Source organism: Melopsittacus undulatus, chromosome Z, assembly GCF_012275295.1.
Source record: "Melopsittacus undulatus isolate bMelUnd1 chromosome Z, bMelUnd1.mat.Z, whole genome shotgun sequence".
NCBI classification, from domain to species: Eukaryota; Metazoa; Chordata; class Aves; order Psittaciformes; family Psittaculidae; genus Melopsittacus; species Melopsittacus undulatus.
The window spans coordinates 76,137,587-76,155,743 of NC_047557.1; the positions used below are offsets into that span (position 1 = coordinate 76,137,587).

Sequence of the window (18,157 nt, forward strand, 5' to 3'; positions counted from 1 at the left end):
CAAATGACAGAGACTGTAACAAGAAGGATAAGTTACAGATAGTAATCTGGATAGTGACCAAGAGTGAGAAAGAAGGTACGATTTTACATACACAATCATAGAACCAAATAGCCAAATATAAAGTAAATAAAATGTAAACTAAAATATAGGCAAATATAAATGAGATATTAAAAAAAAACAAAACACTCCAAACTGTAAACTCTCTGAACAGGACAAGGAGAGCATCTCTTTTATTGAGAAGGCTGATTCTGAGAGAAGGTGCAGAGGGATGTCAATAAAGTAAGGAATCAAATAAGAATTAATTGAAAAGCTTTAGCTAGAAGTGGTAATGAGATACTTTAAGTGTGCAAACTGGATTGTAGAGTAGGCGTAGGTACATGCACATAGAACTGCATACGGAACAAATTCAATAAAATCACTCTGGCCTCTGGGAGACAGGGTAATAGGTGGATGTCAGATTTGTCTTTTCCAAACAGCACCAGTACTCATTTCTTGAGGCACAATGTGGATTTATGATGACCAAAGTATAAAATTAAGGCTAAAAGTTTTTTCTAAATGGGACTGTGACTTAGCATGTTAGTTTCAGAAGGTAACCTAGTCCATTGCAGTTCAGAAACCATTTTCTCTGAAACTAGTGCAACCATACAAATTATGTGTGGTTTTGTCTGGGCAGTGGTTCTGATTTAAGTTTGTATATAACATATTCCCATTCCTGTTCTTCAGACATGCTGTTTTAAGGTACTGTGATGCAGTCTGTTAAACACTGGTCAGAGTTTAGGAGTAACTTTTGTCAGGAGTCTGTATCTTAACAGTGTAGATGCAGTCTTAACACTCAGTAACTCACTGTTCAGAGCAGCTCATATGCACTTGCTTAATCTTGTTGAAATCAGTAAAAATGTTTAGAGAACCTTTTGCAACTCTACCTGCATCTGTGAAGAAGGTCTAGTCTTAGCCACGTGTTGCATAAAATTGTGTATGTATAATGATACTGTAACTTAAGCGTGATTACCTGTACATTGTTCTTCTGTTAACAATTTGACAAAAGCTTTGCTGCCCTCTTCTTTCATTTATAAAATATACACATTCTTCTAAACAATATAATAACTTACTTTATTTGACTCTGTCTTCTACAGGTAAAGGAAAGAGATGGAAAAACTTGTACTTTATATTAGAGGGAAATGATGCCCAGCTTATTTATTTTGAAAGTGAAAAACGAGCCACAAAACCCAAAGGACTAATAGACCTTAGCGTGTGTTCCGTCTATGGAGTACATGACAGTTTGTTTGGCAGGTAGGACACTTCTAATTCTCCTATGTGCAGTGGGAGAGTTGGCTGATAGTTTGAAGCATGTGCAAGACATGGGCAGTATGTTGTGAGCAGGCCCATGGCCCTGGCTAGCATTGTGGCTCTTGGTTCACACCAACAGTCTGTAGTTGATGTGGGTTGCCAGAACATACGTAGGCAGATGTAGCTGAAGAACAGTAACTTGTTTAGCCTGGTAACTCAGTTGCTAATCACTATATATAAACACAACTACATATAGTTATAAATTTTAGAATTTAGTCTTAAAGTTTTATTGTGAAATAAAATGTGATGATGATTTGAGCTTTTTGCATTGTCATTTTTGGATATTGAACGCATTAATTGTTCCATGTTTCATTTTACAGGCATTAAAGGTTATGAACTGAGAGTTTTAGTCCTTTTGAACCAGGATTTGACAAGATAAAGAGTTTTGTCAATTCAGAAAAAGCTACATTCTTTTGATAGTTATTTGAAAGCTAACTTGGTTAGATGGAGTCTGTAAGGGCTTTTCTATTTAAGAACAAGTACTTTTGTTAGATGAGACTAGCTCAATAGTAAACTAGTTCTTATAGGTCAACATCCTTAGAAGTTGTTTTTGCACAATTACTATATGCTGAGATAATTTTCACATCAAGGCTTATTGACTGTAATATTTTTATATTCAAAATATACCAACTACAAGGGATGTGATTATCAGCAAAGAAGTTGAGAATCAAAAGTCTTTTGAATATAATTTTTAACTAGAGTATACATGTGTGTTCATTGGTAGTTATAAAAAATCCTCTACCATCCTGTTATTATAATGTCTTACTGAAAAAATAAGTATACTTACTCCTACAAGTATTAGATGGTTGGTCTGGTTATCTCACAGATATCGACATTTATTTTAAAGTGGTACATAATCAACTTCTAGTTATTTTTGTGAGCAGACTTCAAGGCAAATGTTTCAAATCAGTGGCATTTCGTACGCTGCAAAGACTGGTGCTTTTGTTTGATATTGTCTGATGTTTCTTAATCTTTTCTAATAACTTTGAAAAAATCAGTTGAACTAATGGAATGAGGAGCCTAGATAAAGAGTACAAGAACAGTAAGGAAAAAAATACTAATACTTGTGTAAGGTGACAGTTATGCAGGGGGCTTTGGTGTATGTTGTATACAAGTAACATTGACTCTAAACAGCTTTTAAGAAACACTGTGCTGCAGGTTATAGTGTAGTTGGACAGTAAGTGACACTAAATATGGGTCAGAGGAGGTGCATGGCTGGAGTAGCTTGGAAAGCTTTAGTGAGGAAATGTAGCTGAGACAAAGTTACCCCTGCATTTTAAGCAGCTGGTAGAAACTACCTTTGCTATTTTCTCCAAAGTAGAGTTGAGTATGCAGCTCTGCATGTTTCTTAGGTGGCAGTGATTTAAGTAGCCCCAGACATGGCTGCAGAGTGTTGTGTCAGCATTTTGCCAGGCGGTGAAATGGATGGGGCAACAGAAGACTGAAACTCCCTTGGAGATAAGTAGGATCCTCCATGTAACACTGTTTTTGGGAGAACTAAATTTCCTTGAGAGCAGTGTGAAAGGTGTCAAGCAAAGTGCACACTTTAAATACCTCATAGTTTAACAAAGCAAAATATTTTATTAACTTTTTGGCAGATGGGTGGAGGTATGCAAAATGGCAAAGGTGCTAATGTAGCATTTGAAGTTGTAGAGGTTTGTCATGTGCATTTGGTGACTGGTATGTGATTGTGAGAGCTGAGAGACACATTCAGGTAGAGGATTCCTTATGTTAATATATTTCCTGAACTCCTGAAAGAACACATCCTTAATTTATGATTAATTGGTTGGGAACTAATGCTGAACATCTGCTTTTAAAGCCGCTAGGAACAGTCCTTGTCAGCAAGTCTTTTCCATTACCAGTCAGCTGTTTTTTGCCTTAACTGAAAGTCAGTACACCTCTATTCAGTACAGACCATGCTGAAAGTTTCTCAGTATTTTGAAACAAACTAGCTGCACTGAAATGTGGTATTCTTAAAATGACATAATACATTCAAACCAAAATGCAGTTTCAAAGGACCTAAGATTTATTTTTACCTGGAGTTCTTCCTCTTTCTACGTGTGGTTATGCTGCATGTATATAAACAGAGATTAATGTGATGTTCAGTGCTTCTTACAGCCAAACATCAGAAATGCATTAGTTCTGTGTAAACTTTATTGCATAGATCAACAAGTCAAGGTGTCAGTTAATATTATGAAGATTAATAAAACTTAATTTTTTGTTTTGTTTATTTTTAAGGCCAAACTGTTTTCAGATAGTAGTTCAGCACTTTAGTGAAGAGCATTACATCTTTTACTTTGCAGGCGAAACTCCAGAACAAGCACAGGTGAGAGCTTTTGTTGGTAAATATAATTTAAGAAGTAAATTTTCTTTTGTCTTCCGGCGTTTAATGATATTGCACTTTGAAAACAGGAAGCAAGTGTAAAACAAATAGTGCGTATGTCTATGTTAGCAGGTCTTATAATGGAGTAATAGTGGATCTGTAAGGGCAAGGATTGATGCTGAGAATCCAGCAGTTAAATTACATGCACTTGTGGGTTTTACTGTGGAGAAGTTCCAGTTGGGTCTCATGGACAAAACTGCCATTATTTTCCATTAAATGTTTCTGGAGAACATGTTTTTTTGACATAGTTCAGATAGAATAATTTACTCTCCAGGATTTTTGCATGTTATAAGCTGGAGTATGGTAAGTGGGAGTTTTTCTTCAAAGTGCATATTCTTGATATGCACCAAAATGCTAATGCACTCATGTTGTACTCAGAGACCAAAGAATGTTGATCAGCTGTTTTTTCCAGTTATTTGCTCTGTCCAAAAATTGGTAGTTGTTCGTAGTCGTGGGCCCTGATGATGCATGAAAACATAAGGTTTTCTGGTTTAATTCAGTGACTAACTCTAGAGATACGTTTGCTTACTCAGGATTGTAGCATAGAAGCCTAATTATCTGAAATTCAGGCACCAGCAGGAGCATATGCCTCAGATGAGACAATATCCTTATTTATCAAGTGTACATCTCTGAATGTCCACAGTTCTGAAATACACCTGTTGCATCAGAAGTTAAGATATGCATTTAATTTTGTTAGAATGGATTTAAAGCTGTTTAGAGCACTCATAAGAGCTTGCTATCCACCAGAGCATAGAGGTTATATAAATCTAGTTTTCTTCTTGTGCTTTATGTAAAATGAAACTACAAATTTTCCTGCTAAATGAATACAAATTTATGAAACTTGCTGAGACGACATCAGAATGATGTGGTGGCATTTGTTGCACAAATCTTAATGTACTGTCTTTAAGAAGCAGGGCACTGTATAGAAATTTAGTGTACATCAATTACCACACACATCTCTGTACACTCATTTTTTTGTCACATCCATAATGTCTTTGGTGTTCTACAAATCCAAAGAATTAATGCGTAGAAGATGGACTGTCCTGTCTTGTTGTGTGACCATTTGGCATGATCCGCTTTTGGTTTTGATCTGCTTAACAGGCTGTTCACTGCATTTATACAGAATACTGTTATTTGGGGTTTTTTTGTTTGTTGTTTGTTTTTTGTTTTGTTTTTTTTTTACAATTTGGCTTTTATCCAGAAAAGTTTATAGGTATTTCTCTTCTGAGAAAGTTCATCTTTCTTTACTCTGCAACATTTCATAGAATAATTTTATTTGTGTATTAAGGCTCTTGTAGTGCATTAAATAAATATCAGAGCAGCGCCATTCTGAGAACTGCATCTTTATGGTTTGTATGAAGTAAAAGAGAATATAAAATGCAGCCTTACATGCGAGTGTCACTGTGCTTACAATGTGGCACATTGTTCATTCTCACTGCTATAAGCTCTGGCATTAAAGGAGAAAGGTTTTCCTGCTATGAGTGAATAGAGGGGCGTACTGTGCATCCAGGAAATATTTATGTTAGAGTATTTAGGAGGCATTTGTTTCTTCAATTTCTACTCCTGAGAATAAGGAAACAAGTTGGAAGCTTTTCCTTCTGTGGAAGAATTTGGAAGCTGAAACCTGACTCGCAAAGTGGCCTAGCTGAAAATAACTGCAGCACATCTTCCTGAGTCTTTAAAATGTGATGAGTAAAATTGAAAATGCATTGTGGGTTTTTTTAATACCATTGTTAATTTTTACTTTGAGAATACATGGCGGATCTCCGAGACACAGACATAAGGCTATCGGTCAATACCTAAATCATGTGCTTTGCAAGAGCTATACAAAATTCAGCAGACAAAAAATAGAGCACAAGGCTATAACATATCTTCATATCTTCCACCTTCCAAAAGCCCGTTGCAAAGCTCCTCTGTTAGCAGCTTTCTCATGCTGCAGTGACTTTTCATTGGTAGCCTGATGAGTTGGCAGTGCCTCTTAGCAGCTTATTGTATAAAAAAAAACACACATAAAGGTTCTACAATCACTTTGGTGTTAGTAAACCTGTTCCTTGATCCAAATGGAATCCATCCAGCCACTCTGCTGTACACAAGCAAATGAAGTGGGGAATGTTGGATACATGCTCTGTGTTTCTCTGTTAGTGTTGTTTTAGTTTGAAGTATACACAGTATTATTAGCCTTATAGAAATACTGTGGAGAATAATCAGAACAGTTTGCCTTGCTAACCTTAATTTTCTCAGGAGCAAATAAGTTTTGCTTCATTTTTTTTATACCATTTGTAATTTTGTGTAATGTTACTAGAGTGGAAAATTGGTAAAGGTCACACTGTATGTTTATTAGTAATGCTCGATGATTCTGAAAGAGGAAATGGTTCAGGCTTGCAAATCTCTTATTAGGTTTGCTAAGTAAAGATAAGAATTTTGCTTTAATATTCACTGTTCCAAAATTTGGAATTACAGAAAACTTATGTTTTGCCAAGCTAAAGGGAAAATTTAAGGTATTCTTTTTTGGTATGTCTGTTCCATTGAAAGAAGCTGTCTCTGACTTTGTTTCATTACACTGTTCTGTATCCTTCTCTCTTAGGACTGGATGAAAGCTCTGCAGATGTTTTGCAGTTTAAGAAAAACCAGCCCAGGAACATCAAATAAACGTCTTCGTCAGGTGAAGCTGATACGGGGCTGGTCATCCATGTGAAGGAGCGTTCTGTCTCCTTGTTGCAAAATTATGTTATATATATATATGTATAGGGAGAGAGAGATCTCCGAATTTTCCTTTCAGCAGTAGTAAATCCTGCATGTACTTTTTGGACCTATGCAATGCCCTTGTGAAAACAAACAGAATGACTTCCACTTTGTTATTCTCAGTACGTTAGCCAGTCTGATGTGCTTTGCTAGGTATTATTTTCTAACTAAATTGGTATAAAAGTGTAAAGAGGTCAGCATCTGTATCACCTAAACTTTTAAAATATTTTCTTATTTTCAAATATTAAAAATTATTTCCACTTAGGGAAAACTTAAAAAAATTGACAAAATATGTGACATGTAACTAATATTAATTTTCAGTAACAAATACATGGTGAACCATGCTTATGGCTTAATTTTTCTTGTAGTCTTGAAAATGCTGTGTTTGCCAGGAGTTCCTCAGAGGTAGAGAACAGTCAGTCATAAACAGTTAAATCTGTGATGACAGGAGAATAACAGGAAACTAACTCAAGAATTCCTGATATTTTTGAATGTTAGGAGCATTGAATGTAGTTGTTTTAACAGACACCAGAGAAAGAAATAGGATATTTTTCAGAACACACAACTATTTTGTAGTTAGTATTAGAGATGTTTGGATATTTCTGTATAAATGAACTAAATTAGGTCAATTCACAGATAAAGTGGAAGGTGAAATTCAGGGGTTCAAGCTGAAAAAGCAAAGCAGAAAGAATGAAAATCTGAAATAATCCTTTAATTCAAAAAGTTAAGAAAATGGTCAGCTATGTAAAAGAATAGAATATAATGTGTTACACAATGTAATTCTATGTAATCTCTTAGGAAAGCAGCAAATAAGCCATTGTGTTTGGAATCATCCTTGGCTTTTATTTAAGGTACCTGTCTTTGATTTCAGTAAAGTCTTCTGTGCAAAGAAGGTGCAAGTCTTAATGCCTCAAAGATAATTAAAAAAAAAAAAAACAAAAAAGAAAACAAGATGCTCAAAAACATGGGGCTGGAGATTTGTCTTTACTAATTATTTGAGTTACTTTTATTTTGTTACTGGTGTCTCTTAAATGTTGTTCCATTCCTTATGTTACTTGCTCTTAGTAGGAAATTTTAGTTTATATTCAGTGTTCATATATTAACGTTAATCCTCTGTGTAGAGGGTAGAGAGTCGTTCATGTGTTTCATATTTCTGGTTTAGCCACAGAAGTAGATTTTGTGTGTATTTCCTTTTTTTTTTTTTTTAGGTCAGCAGTCTTATTCTGCATGTAGAAGAAGCTCACACGCTCCCAGTAAAGCATTTTACTTATCCATACTGTAACATCTACCTGAACAGTGTGCAAGTAGCGAAAACACACATCAGGGAAGGGCAGAACCCTGTGTGGTCAGAAGAATTTGTCTTTGAGTAAGTTTTAATCATCTTTAATTACTGAATTTCACTTGTTAGTTGCATTGCATTCAAGATTTTTAACAGCGTGTACTGGTTTTACATATGCTTTTTAAAAACACTGTGTCTGTATTTGTTTGTACAACAGCAATGTTTCAGCCAAATCTGCATAGGCAGAATTTTCTGTAGGCACCTAAATATTTTGTTAATACAAGTGTCTTTGGCAGGATTGAAATGAGTCTAGAGTAAGATTAAATGACAGTCAAGTATAATATTAATTGAGGCTTTCTGTCTTTTCTCCTAGTGATCTCTCAGCTGATATTAATAGATTTGAGATAAGTCTTAGTAACAAAACAAAGAAAAGTAAAGATCCGGATATATGTAAGTATTTTTTTTCTGTAAAAGATGCATGTGTATTGAAGAAGTGGATACTTTGTGTGGTTTTCATTATTCTGGTCAAACACTGTCATTTTCATGATCACCATACTGCTGCATTTGTATGTTTTGTCTCTCTGGTACTGGCATTCCATTAATGATTTTTACAGTGAGAACTTGCATGGTTTTTAATAATAAACTCAGGTTTACAATCTTGAGTTGTCTTTAATCATTATAATAAATATAATAAGGAATAACTAAGTGGTCAAGGAGCAGACCTAATTGGTGGTATCAGCCTGAGGCTGGAAAGAGGACAGAGAATTATGAACACATTATCTGGTTTTAGTTTCTCACTGCTACCTGGATTTGCAGGGTAGCACTTTTTCAGTCACTGCTTGGGTGTGTTACAAAGAAAACCCTGTCAGTACCCATGTGACATTTTTGAATGTGTATGTATACATTCTTTACAGAATGCTTTGCATTTCAGCAATTTACAGGAGGCTGTTAAATGGCTGAAAAGAGAATCTGTCAATATATTGATGGCAAAAATTTTGGTTACTCTTATTAACAGTCTTTTGCTGAAACAAGATGATATGTGCTGAAAATAAAATGGTTCTTTATTCAATAGTGGGATTGTTTTGTTGGAGATAACGTACTTGAACAATGTTTTCTTCCCTTAAGTGTTTATGCGTTGCCAATTAAGCCGATTACAAAAAGGACATGCAACAGACGAGTGGTTTCAACTCAGTTCCCATGTGCCATTAAAGGGTATTGAGCCAGGATCTTTGCGTGTTCGAGCACGATACTCTATGGAGAAGATCATGCCAGAAGAGGAGTACAACGAGTTTAAAGAGGTATGAAGTTGTTCAACTTCCCTTGTTTTATCTGCCAAAACTCAGCTTGTTGGTCATTTGAGACACCTATCAGTGAGACTGGTTGACATCACTAAATGATATTTATAGTGACATCTATACATCACTTACAGATGTATGGTACTAGTCTTTCCAAAGCTGTTATATGTTAGGAGAAGCTTCTGAATATTTTGAAATTCTGTTTTTCTTTCAGCTTATACTCCAGAAAGAACTTTATGTAGTCTATGCCTTATCACACGTTTGTGGACAGGATAGAACACTGTTGGCTGGCATTTTATTGAAGATTTTTCTTCATGAAAAGCTTGAGTCCTTGTTGTTACGGACACTGAATGACAGGGAGATAAGCATGGAAGGTACTGAACTAAATTACACTACTGTTTAGTGGAACTCTGGGCAGGTGGGGAGGGAAGGGCTCCAGCACCCACCTTTTTTTTTTCTTACTCCTTTAGTTACAACATATATCAAAGTGTAAACATAGCTCATTTTTCCTCTGCTTTTTATTGTCTGCTCCTCAATCTTTTCATCCAGATGAAGCTACTACCTTGTTTCGTGCCACCACTTTAGCAAGTACACTTATGGAGCAGTACATGAAAGCCACAGCAACAAGTTTTGTTCACCATGCACTGAAAGACTCTATATTAAAGATAATGGAGAGCAAGCAGTCCTGTGAGGTGATACTCTGAGCTAAGTTTTAAAACTTTTTGGTTTGTTGACACACTATCTACTGGTTATGTTTGGTGTTTGCATTAAATTACGGTTCAGAGACATTTATTATTGTTTCAGAACTGAAATTTATTCACATGAGAAATACAGGAAATTAGTTCATTAAGAGATTTATTTTTTCCTAGATTTTGGCTTTAAACAATATTCACAGTAAAACTTTAAGTTTTTTAATTAAAATTACTTTTAATTACTTATTTATCTTCAGCAATTTTAGGCTGTTCTGTAGCAGTTACTGAATGGTCTGACGTAAGTAATATCTAGGAAACTAAAGATATCGTAGAATTCAATGTCTAAACTTTAGTTTTAATTTAAAATTTCCTTATATTAAATGTTTGATGTTGGGTCTGAAGTTGTTTTTAAAATAACCCTGCTAATTTCTGTTTCACTTGAACTTACTTATGGAAATGATGGGTGGTCATGCCAATCGATAGCAGTGAATATATGAGCTGTTGAAAACCTAGTGTATTAGAACTTAAAACAATTGCCTCTTCATATTACCTGACTAGACATTGAAAGAGATTTGTGAGTTCTGTAAGAGACTTGTACAGCAGCAGAATAATTAACTTACTTGGAAGTAGCAGTCAGTGTGTATATTGAAAACGTGTATATGTAGTTCTAGTTAGAGAAACGTCATCTTTTTCTTTTCTTTGTTGTAGTTAAATCCATCAAAGTTAGAAAAAAATGAAGATGTAAACACTAATTTGGCACATCTACTCAGTATACTTTCAGAATTGGTGGAGAAAATATTCATGGCTGCAGAGATTCTGCCTCCGTAAGTATTTGAAAACTCCTGTTGCTGTGAATTATGCTGCATCCTAAAATGATGTCTTACTGGTTTACCTTCTGCTCCTGTGAGTTTAATGGAATGAGTAAGTAAGTTTTATTTTTGCAGGACACTGAGGTATATTTACGGGTGCCTACAGAAGTCTGTTCAAAACAAGTGGCCAGCTAACACCACCATGAGAACCAGAGTTGTTAGGTAAGTTGTCACTTTACCCTGAAAATAATATTTTCAAGTCTTGTTAAAGACATACTTCAGTGTGCTCATCTATGCTTCTTTTCGGTGACAAAACTGTACCTTACTTACTTAGGGTACATCAGTCTTTAAGATAGTTCTAGTGCTGAGACATGATATCCCAATTAAGGATTATGAGCTTGCTAGATTCTTAATTTTGTACTTACAGCCTTGCCACAATAAGACAATGTACAATAGAGGTCAGTACAGCTCTGCTTAATGGTTTCAGTTTTGAACTTGTGTTTTGTCAAGTTTTACAAATTAATCTGGAATAGTGGTTTCCTTTTTCATGCTGGGAAAGAAAAAACTTCTCTCAAAGCAGTAGTTGACCTTTTTGATACCAGTAGAGAGCAGTCATCTCTGAAGATCACATTCCTGCCATATACAGTCTGGGAGGACTGTGCCCTTCCCAGAGACTTCTATGTAGTGTGTGTTAATTGCTGGAGAAATCCGGCATGGTTCAAGATCCATGCACTCTAAAATGCAGACCCAACACAGTAAGGACTCAGATACATTCTCACAAAGACAATTGGACTGTTAGTTTTCACCGACTTACTGTTAGCATTGGCATATGTAGTTTTCTGCATCAGAGAAGGCTCCTGGTCACTGATGGTGGGCTGCAGGTTCTGATCACTTTGAATCCACACTCATTTCCAAAACCATTAATTTTATGCTGTCATGGTTTAGTTTCATTTATCTGCTCCTGCCAATTATGCTGAAACATTCCAGAGCTTCCCCAAAAATGTTGCAGGAGGTTACTAAACCTGACTCCTCTGAACTCATACCAGCCACAAAAATTCCAGTGCAGACCCATAAGCCAATGTAATACAGAATTTCGTTCTCTAACACTGTCCATTGCCAGTGCAGGTCAAACAAAAACCTTTGACAAAGATGTGGTCTTGACACTCTTCCTAAATGCTACCAGGTTTTTTTAAGGGTGTCAGAGCCACATCTTTCATGGGTTGTGGTGTCTGGCAGTCATATGATTTGCCATGGTTAATTTCCCATGGAGAAAGTCTTTCAGAGAACTTGTCTTTGGCTTGCATTTATCATTTTGACACCGGAAGCCCTATGTCATCCTCAATACGATGCAGGGGTGTTATAGAGGCTGCTCTTGCTGTGAGAGCCCCTGTCTGAGAGGCTGTAGGGCTCAGCCATGAGTACTGTGTCTCTGTATGTTCCTCCCCAGCTCCAGAGAGAACTATGTGGCTTTCCCTAGTGGACACAGCTCTCATGCAGGGTTTTCCAGAGTTCTCCCCTGGATGCTGTAAATATGAGATCCCTTGCTCTTGTGATGGAAGTCTTCACAAGTGCTTACTAGTGATTTCTGTCTGGTAATAAACCCCCTTACAGATATTGACTTAATTTAGGTAGGTTGACCAGGGCAAGAAGCATCAGATCTTCTTCTGTATAAGCAGGGTCCATACTACGTTCATACCTCACTGGCATTCAAGTTTGGGCACTTTAAAAGAGAAATTGCTGTATATGCCATGACTTCAAAATTAATTACTTCCTCAGAGCTTTAAATTTACACCATAGAAGATATTATAGCTTTACATATGGCCAAAAACTGCTGTCTTGGGAACTCGTAGCCCATAATCATGGTTCTTGAAGGAAGAAGTACCTAAACAGTATATATTGGATGTCTTGTAGATATGGAAGGTAAGTTAAGCTTACTGCTATGTGTGTCATTTTTAAGTAATAGGTACATTACCGTCACTGTGTACTTATCAGCAGGCAAGGTCCCCTTCCTTGTTTTTAAGTGGTCTCACTTTGGTATTGCTGTAGTGAGAACCAGTCTGCTGGCAGTGTCCAAGCACTCCAGATCAAATTACAGATGATTTAAATTGCTTTAGTTGGTCCACATGCTGCTTCACTGTATAGCAGCCAGAATTGAAGTTAAGCAGAGAGGGATGTTTTTTATTTCTGCTACTAACAGAAAGTTATCTTTTTCTCATGCAACTGGAGGCTGTTGTGGGTTTCTGTGAATGAGTTGCTAGTTCTGCCATCAAAACAGAGTGCTTTTTTTCCCAGCTTTCTAGATGGCAGCAATTACTTAATGGAGGAAAGTAGCAGATCCCTTGCTATTTCTCTACTGTAGCATATTGTCATCAGGATGTGGATCAACTTAAGCTGACTTAAGGCTGTGTTGCTGCCAAAAAAAAAGGTTCCCTTTGCCCACTGGCTTCTACACTCCTTGCTGCATTGGCCTGGGGGAGCAGTTGCTGTGGGATGGATACCTTGTGGTAGCAAACAATGGAAAACCTTTTGGGACCTCCTCCTTTTGAAGCTGGTGTGGTCTGACTTTGGCTTTACAATTAGGATCTTCCCATATGGTTTCAACAGTTTACCTTAACTGGGTAATCAGTATGCCTGTTTGTTCACCTCTAACCATAGTGGAAATCATAGCATGATAATTTTGCTTTCATTTTAACGTATTCAGAGAGCACAGGCTGGTTGGTTGGTGTCTGTCCCAGAAAGATTCTGTGCTAATTTGTATCCTTAAAGAATACACAATTTTTACATTAATTCTCTAATTTTGCTGAACAAAACACAAATTTCTTCTCATTTCAGTGGCTTTGTTTTTCTTCGCCTGATTTGTCCTGCTATCCTGAACCCAAGGATGTTTAATATCATCTCAGGTAAGTATGCTTCAGATTTTAATTCATACTTCATATGATTGGCATGAAACATGGTGCTTTCCTGTCATGAAGATTTAAGGGCAAAAGCATGATTATCCCATGGCCCTTGCCTTAAGCACCTGGAAATGTCTGTGGGCATTTCTAACTTATTCTGTGAAACAAAGAAAAGCCATTAACCACTGAAAACTGTGTTACTAGAGGTAAAATATTTGGATGTCTGAGTTGCCTAGTTTAAAGTTTTCCTGTGTTATGCTTCATCTTTGTTTCTGTTTTATTTCTTGGCAAAGATCACCCCAAACTAGAGGGCATTTAGTTTGCACCAGCCATTGCTCTTCCTCGCTCTCCCTAGCTGAATTTTGATTTCTATCAGTAAAATTTCTACCAGTAAAATGTAAATAAGAGGAACTCAGAAATTAGATTTAGAAAAGCCTTTTTACTTTATGCATAGACAGTTTTTAAGATGATGTAGATTTTTTTTTGTCATCTCTCTTTAATCTATACTAAATTATAGTATATAATTTCTATACAGAGAAGGGCTGTATGGAACAGAGAGCTCCTTTCTGCCACCCAGTAATCATTTGCATACATGCTTTGGAGGAAGCACTGAGAGATATGGCCTGACACAGTGCTCCTTTCTTTAGGATTTTATTTATTCAGGTAATTCTCAAGTACCTCCTAACTTGAGTTGCACTGTGTCTACAGGTGTAAAAAGTTGCTTCTAAATTTAAGTAATCTCTTAAATCTGTCTGTTAAAAGTCCTGCTGATGTACATCCAGCTAATATTCAAGACTACTGCTAAAATGAATATACAGACTCCATGCAAGGCTTTTTAGGGCTGTTCAAGAAAAAAGGAAAGCTTCCAAGATACCTTCTTCTGTAGTAAGAAAAAAGGTATTCTGAAGGCTGAATGTATAGGTTTAGCCCAGTATTGCCTTGGCAGCTGTGACTGAAAAGAAAATAATCTTTGTTTCAAAAGTTAAGCCTTTTATTTCAAGCATCTTTGGGGTTTCTTAAAGTCATTCACTTCCTTAGATCAGTTCTTCTAACCTGAAGTTCCAGATTCCAAGGCTACCAATTCTTTCCAGCATTGCTGCTTCTAAGGCTTGTACCAAGCACTAGATGGATGAATAACTGACATAAGGTGCATTGCTGCAGCTATGCCAGAAAATTTAGAACTTTTTAATGAATTTTGGTAGGGGAAGGGAAGAAAAACAACAAAAGATGCAGGTAAATAATGAAGAATTCTAATATTTATAGCTTATATAATAACAACACCCATTTTGGAGCACTTCAAACCTGGCTTTCAACACAGCCACTTAACTGGAGGAAAAAAATAATAGTGTCAGACAACACTGGGTAATGTCACTTCTTGGAAATGAAGTACTAACTGACTTAAATGTGAAGCGTTAAGTGTGATGTTTAGTGCAGCAAGGACTGTAATCTCATGGAAATACAACCCATGATTGCATGTCATGTTTATTTTGGTTTCCTGATGCAGTAACTTACAGTATAATTTGTGTAACTTGCCAGAGCCCACTTGTGTGGAAAATACACAAATAAAGGAAAAGGTAAACTTGCTTTTTGATCTTAATTCTAAAGGCAAATTATTATTTTTTTTAAGAACAAATTAATCCTCCTTCCAACAGAACTGTTCCATCTTTGTGAAAATGGTTATTTCACCTCTTACCAACACCACTTTATCTATACTTGTTCTGTATACAGCTATTACAGAAGATCAGCTGTTCATCTTGGTGTATTTTTGTGCACATTACTAAAGCAGCATAAGTTGTATTTCACCAAGTGATGTCTTCCACATGCAGTTCTGCTGTAATACTAAAAATATATTATTCCATGAAAAGGTGTGAATTGGGAAGAGCTTTACTCTCACGTGCCTGCTGTCAGTTTTAAATGGAATGGCCAGTAACTTTCTGCTCTATATTTCTGCCAGATTCTCCTTCCCCCACTGCTGCAAGAACGCTGACGCTGGTCGCCAAGTCTGTGCAGAATTTAGCTAATCTGGTTGAATTTGGAGCCAAGGTGAGTATTATTTTACACACATAGCACAGATGAGAACAGTTCCCAGTACATTTCAATGTTCCTGTGTAACACATGTTGCTGTTATCTCCTGTAAAGCCTCATACATGGTCTGTTTGTCCTCATCAGCAAGGAGTTCTCGTTACTGCAATTTTGTTTGTCTTCTTCATTTAGAGCTAAAGGGGGTGTTGAGCTGAACCAGAGCAGTAGCATCAAGTCTGGTCAGATGGGGAAGAGGAGTCATAATCATTTGAGAAGAAGTAATTTATAAACTCATGTTAATGCCTTGGTAGATTCCACCAAGATTTTGAATCTCTGATAGGAACATCAGCAATGGTCTGTTAAAATAACTGATGAATGAATGACCATAACAGTAGGTATTACAGAGTGTGATACAACCATATGTTGATGCCATGAGAACACAGATAGACTCAGCAGGTACTTGTTCCAAAGACAACCCTGGGAGTCTGCGGAGCATTCTTTTTCCCATGTGCAACAGAAAAGCTGTGTTAGAGGGGATCAGAGGGAGAAGAAGGGCAGTCAGCCATCCCACCACAAGCATCCATTATGGTAAAACAGGCACATCTTCTTTTGGAATATCTATATATCAAAAAGACATAATAAGAACTGCTATAGCATAGAGAATCAGAAGAATAAATACTCTGCCTTAAATAGATTATGGGAGATTTTTTGCGTTCTGATTTTTTGACATCAAAGGGGAGTCATCTTCCAGTAATACTGGTGTGTTTCCATACACAACCTTGAAATGCATTCCACACCTGTGCTCTGTCTCTATATAGTAATTAATTTTCAGACTGAGACTAATCAGGCCTAAATTCCCAGCTTGGTATAGGTGATCCAGTCCTGAAACAAGTGAAGAGCTGAATTTTCTTCCTCCCCCACTTTCATCCTGCATTTAATTCTTCCTTATATTGGTGTGCTCTGTTGCACTTCAAAGCATCTCTTTTGCTTGCACTCACTTTCACTATTCTATTGCTAAACATAATTAATGTTGTAAATCAAGTATATGTAGTGCACCAAGAAGACACAGCTTTCAATAAAGTTTCTGTAATAACACTAAGAATGACAGCAACAACTGGTCTTTGTTACCATGCCAAAACATGGTTGAAAAATAAATTTGCTGATTTAGGTATAGTGAAAGTGACTTCAGGCAGGTGTTACAAGGTTATCTCTAACACAAATATAAGCATTAATGGAATAACAAGGATATACCCTTGAAAGCAGAGCTTTCACTGCAGCTAGGTACCAGGAGACATTTTCCTCAGAACAAATTCACATCAGTAGCTATATACAAGAAAGAATTTGAGTTGGAGATCTGGTTCCAAGAAAATACTTAATTCTATAGTCTTTTGAGTGGTTGCATACCTGCATTTGAGACTCACTTGAAAAGATTAAATCACTTCAGATTACACACATTCTATGCAGTGTTATTTGTCTGACTGCACTGTTTATGGCAGGTGTGACAATTATCTTGGCATTGGTTGGGGTTTTTTTTCTAATAAATACTTCTAAAATTTACTAGGAGCCATATATGGAAGGGGTGAATCCATTCATCAAGAGCAACAAACATCGCATGATCATGTTCTTGGATGAACTGGGGGTAAGTGGTCAAAAAGATCTTTAGTGGAAGTTACACAGCAGCACTGTAAATGAACATTCTTCCCAACTCTAATCAGCTAGCTCAGAAATGCATCAGCACCCCCCCCCCAGTTTTGAGTGCTTGTAAATGAATACACTTTTCTTATGCAAATACTAATCTTTTAAAATAGGTTTTAAACCAAAAATTCTGCTAAATAGCTTTTCCTATGGTTTTGACCAGAGACAGAAATTATTATTCTGCTTTAAAAAAATACAGGTTGAATTTCAGTTGTGCGTTACCAGATGTGTCACTGCATCTGTTGTAGATACTGTAGTTTGAAAGTGAACTCCAGTTACAGCCTTCTTTTAAACTGTTGCTGTTTTGTACATGACAGCTGTAGCAGGAGTTAGGTCCTCATGTTATACATGTCTGGTTTTAAACCAAAACCTCATTTTGAAAACCAAGATGAAAAAAATTAGTTGATCTTACTGAACTGATCCCTTAAAAGTCACCTACAAGACATCTTGGGTATATATTTTATATATGTACATATTTTGATAAGATATAAAATAAATACAAAAAACTCATTAAAAATGAGTGTGGCATTTGGGTAGGTTGCCATATGTCACCTTTTTCTGGTTAAATTGCAACTTCTGCGTACTATGATAGGTCAGTTTCCTTTAAATTACAGGTTTTGTACAAGGGCTCTAAAAATAGTTGATTTTCAGAAAAATGTGTGAAAACACATGTTGAATTAATCTGCTGGTTTAATTACAACTTTATTGGTTTATGACCAATTTACTGAGTTGCAGATTTTGCTGGGGTTTTTTTGTTGCTGCTGTTCTCTCAATTTAGACTGGGGAAAAATGCAGCTAATGGATGGAGAAGTGGAGACCTCATAGCAGCTTCCAGTATCTGAAGGGGGCCTACAAGGATGCCGGAGAGAGTCTTCATCAGGGACTGTAGAGACAGGACAAGGGGTAATGGGTTTAAACCCATTCCTCATATCAGATTAGATATAAGGAAGAAGTTCTTTACTGTAAGGGTGTACTGTATGATTCTATGATCCCCTCTCA

At 36.5% G+C, this 18,157-nt stretch overlaps 1 protein-coding gene across 1 annotated transcript in view; it reads left to right on the forward strand.

Annotated features, from left to right (window-relative positions):
- RASA1 (RAS p21 protein activator 1) overlaps nt 1-18,157 on the forward strand; it is a 54,772-nt gene that overhangs the window by 34,552 nt on the left and 2,063 nt on the right. The window contains exons 11-23 of the mRNA XM_031046197.2: nt 1,134-1,290; nt 3,586-3,673; nt 6,315-6,392; nt 7,681-7,838; nt 8,125-8,201; nt 8,877-9,049; nt 9,261-9,420; nt 9,596-9,738; nt 10,447-10,562; nt 10,683-10,769; nt 13,380-13,447; nt 15,396-15,484; nt 17,025-17,102. Coding sequence (XP_030902057.2) covers nt 1,134-1,290; nt 3,586-3,673; nt 6,315-6,392; nt 7,681-7,838; nt 8,125-8,201; nt 8,877-9,049; nt 9,261-9,420; nt 9,596-9,738; nt 10,447-10,562; nt 10,683-10,769; nt 13,380-13,447; nt 15,396-15,484; nt 17,025-17,102 — 1,472 coding nt within the window. The remainder of the gene's footprint in view (nt 1-1,133; nt 1,291-3,585; nt 3,674-6,314; nt 6,393-7,680; nt 7,839-8,124; nt 8,202-8,876; nt 9,050-9,260; nt 9,421-9,595; nt 9,739-10,446; nt 10,563-10,682; nt 10,770-13,379; nt 13,448-15,395; nt 15,485-17,024; nt 17,103-18,157) is intronic.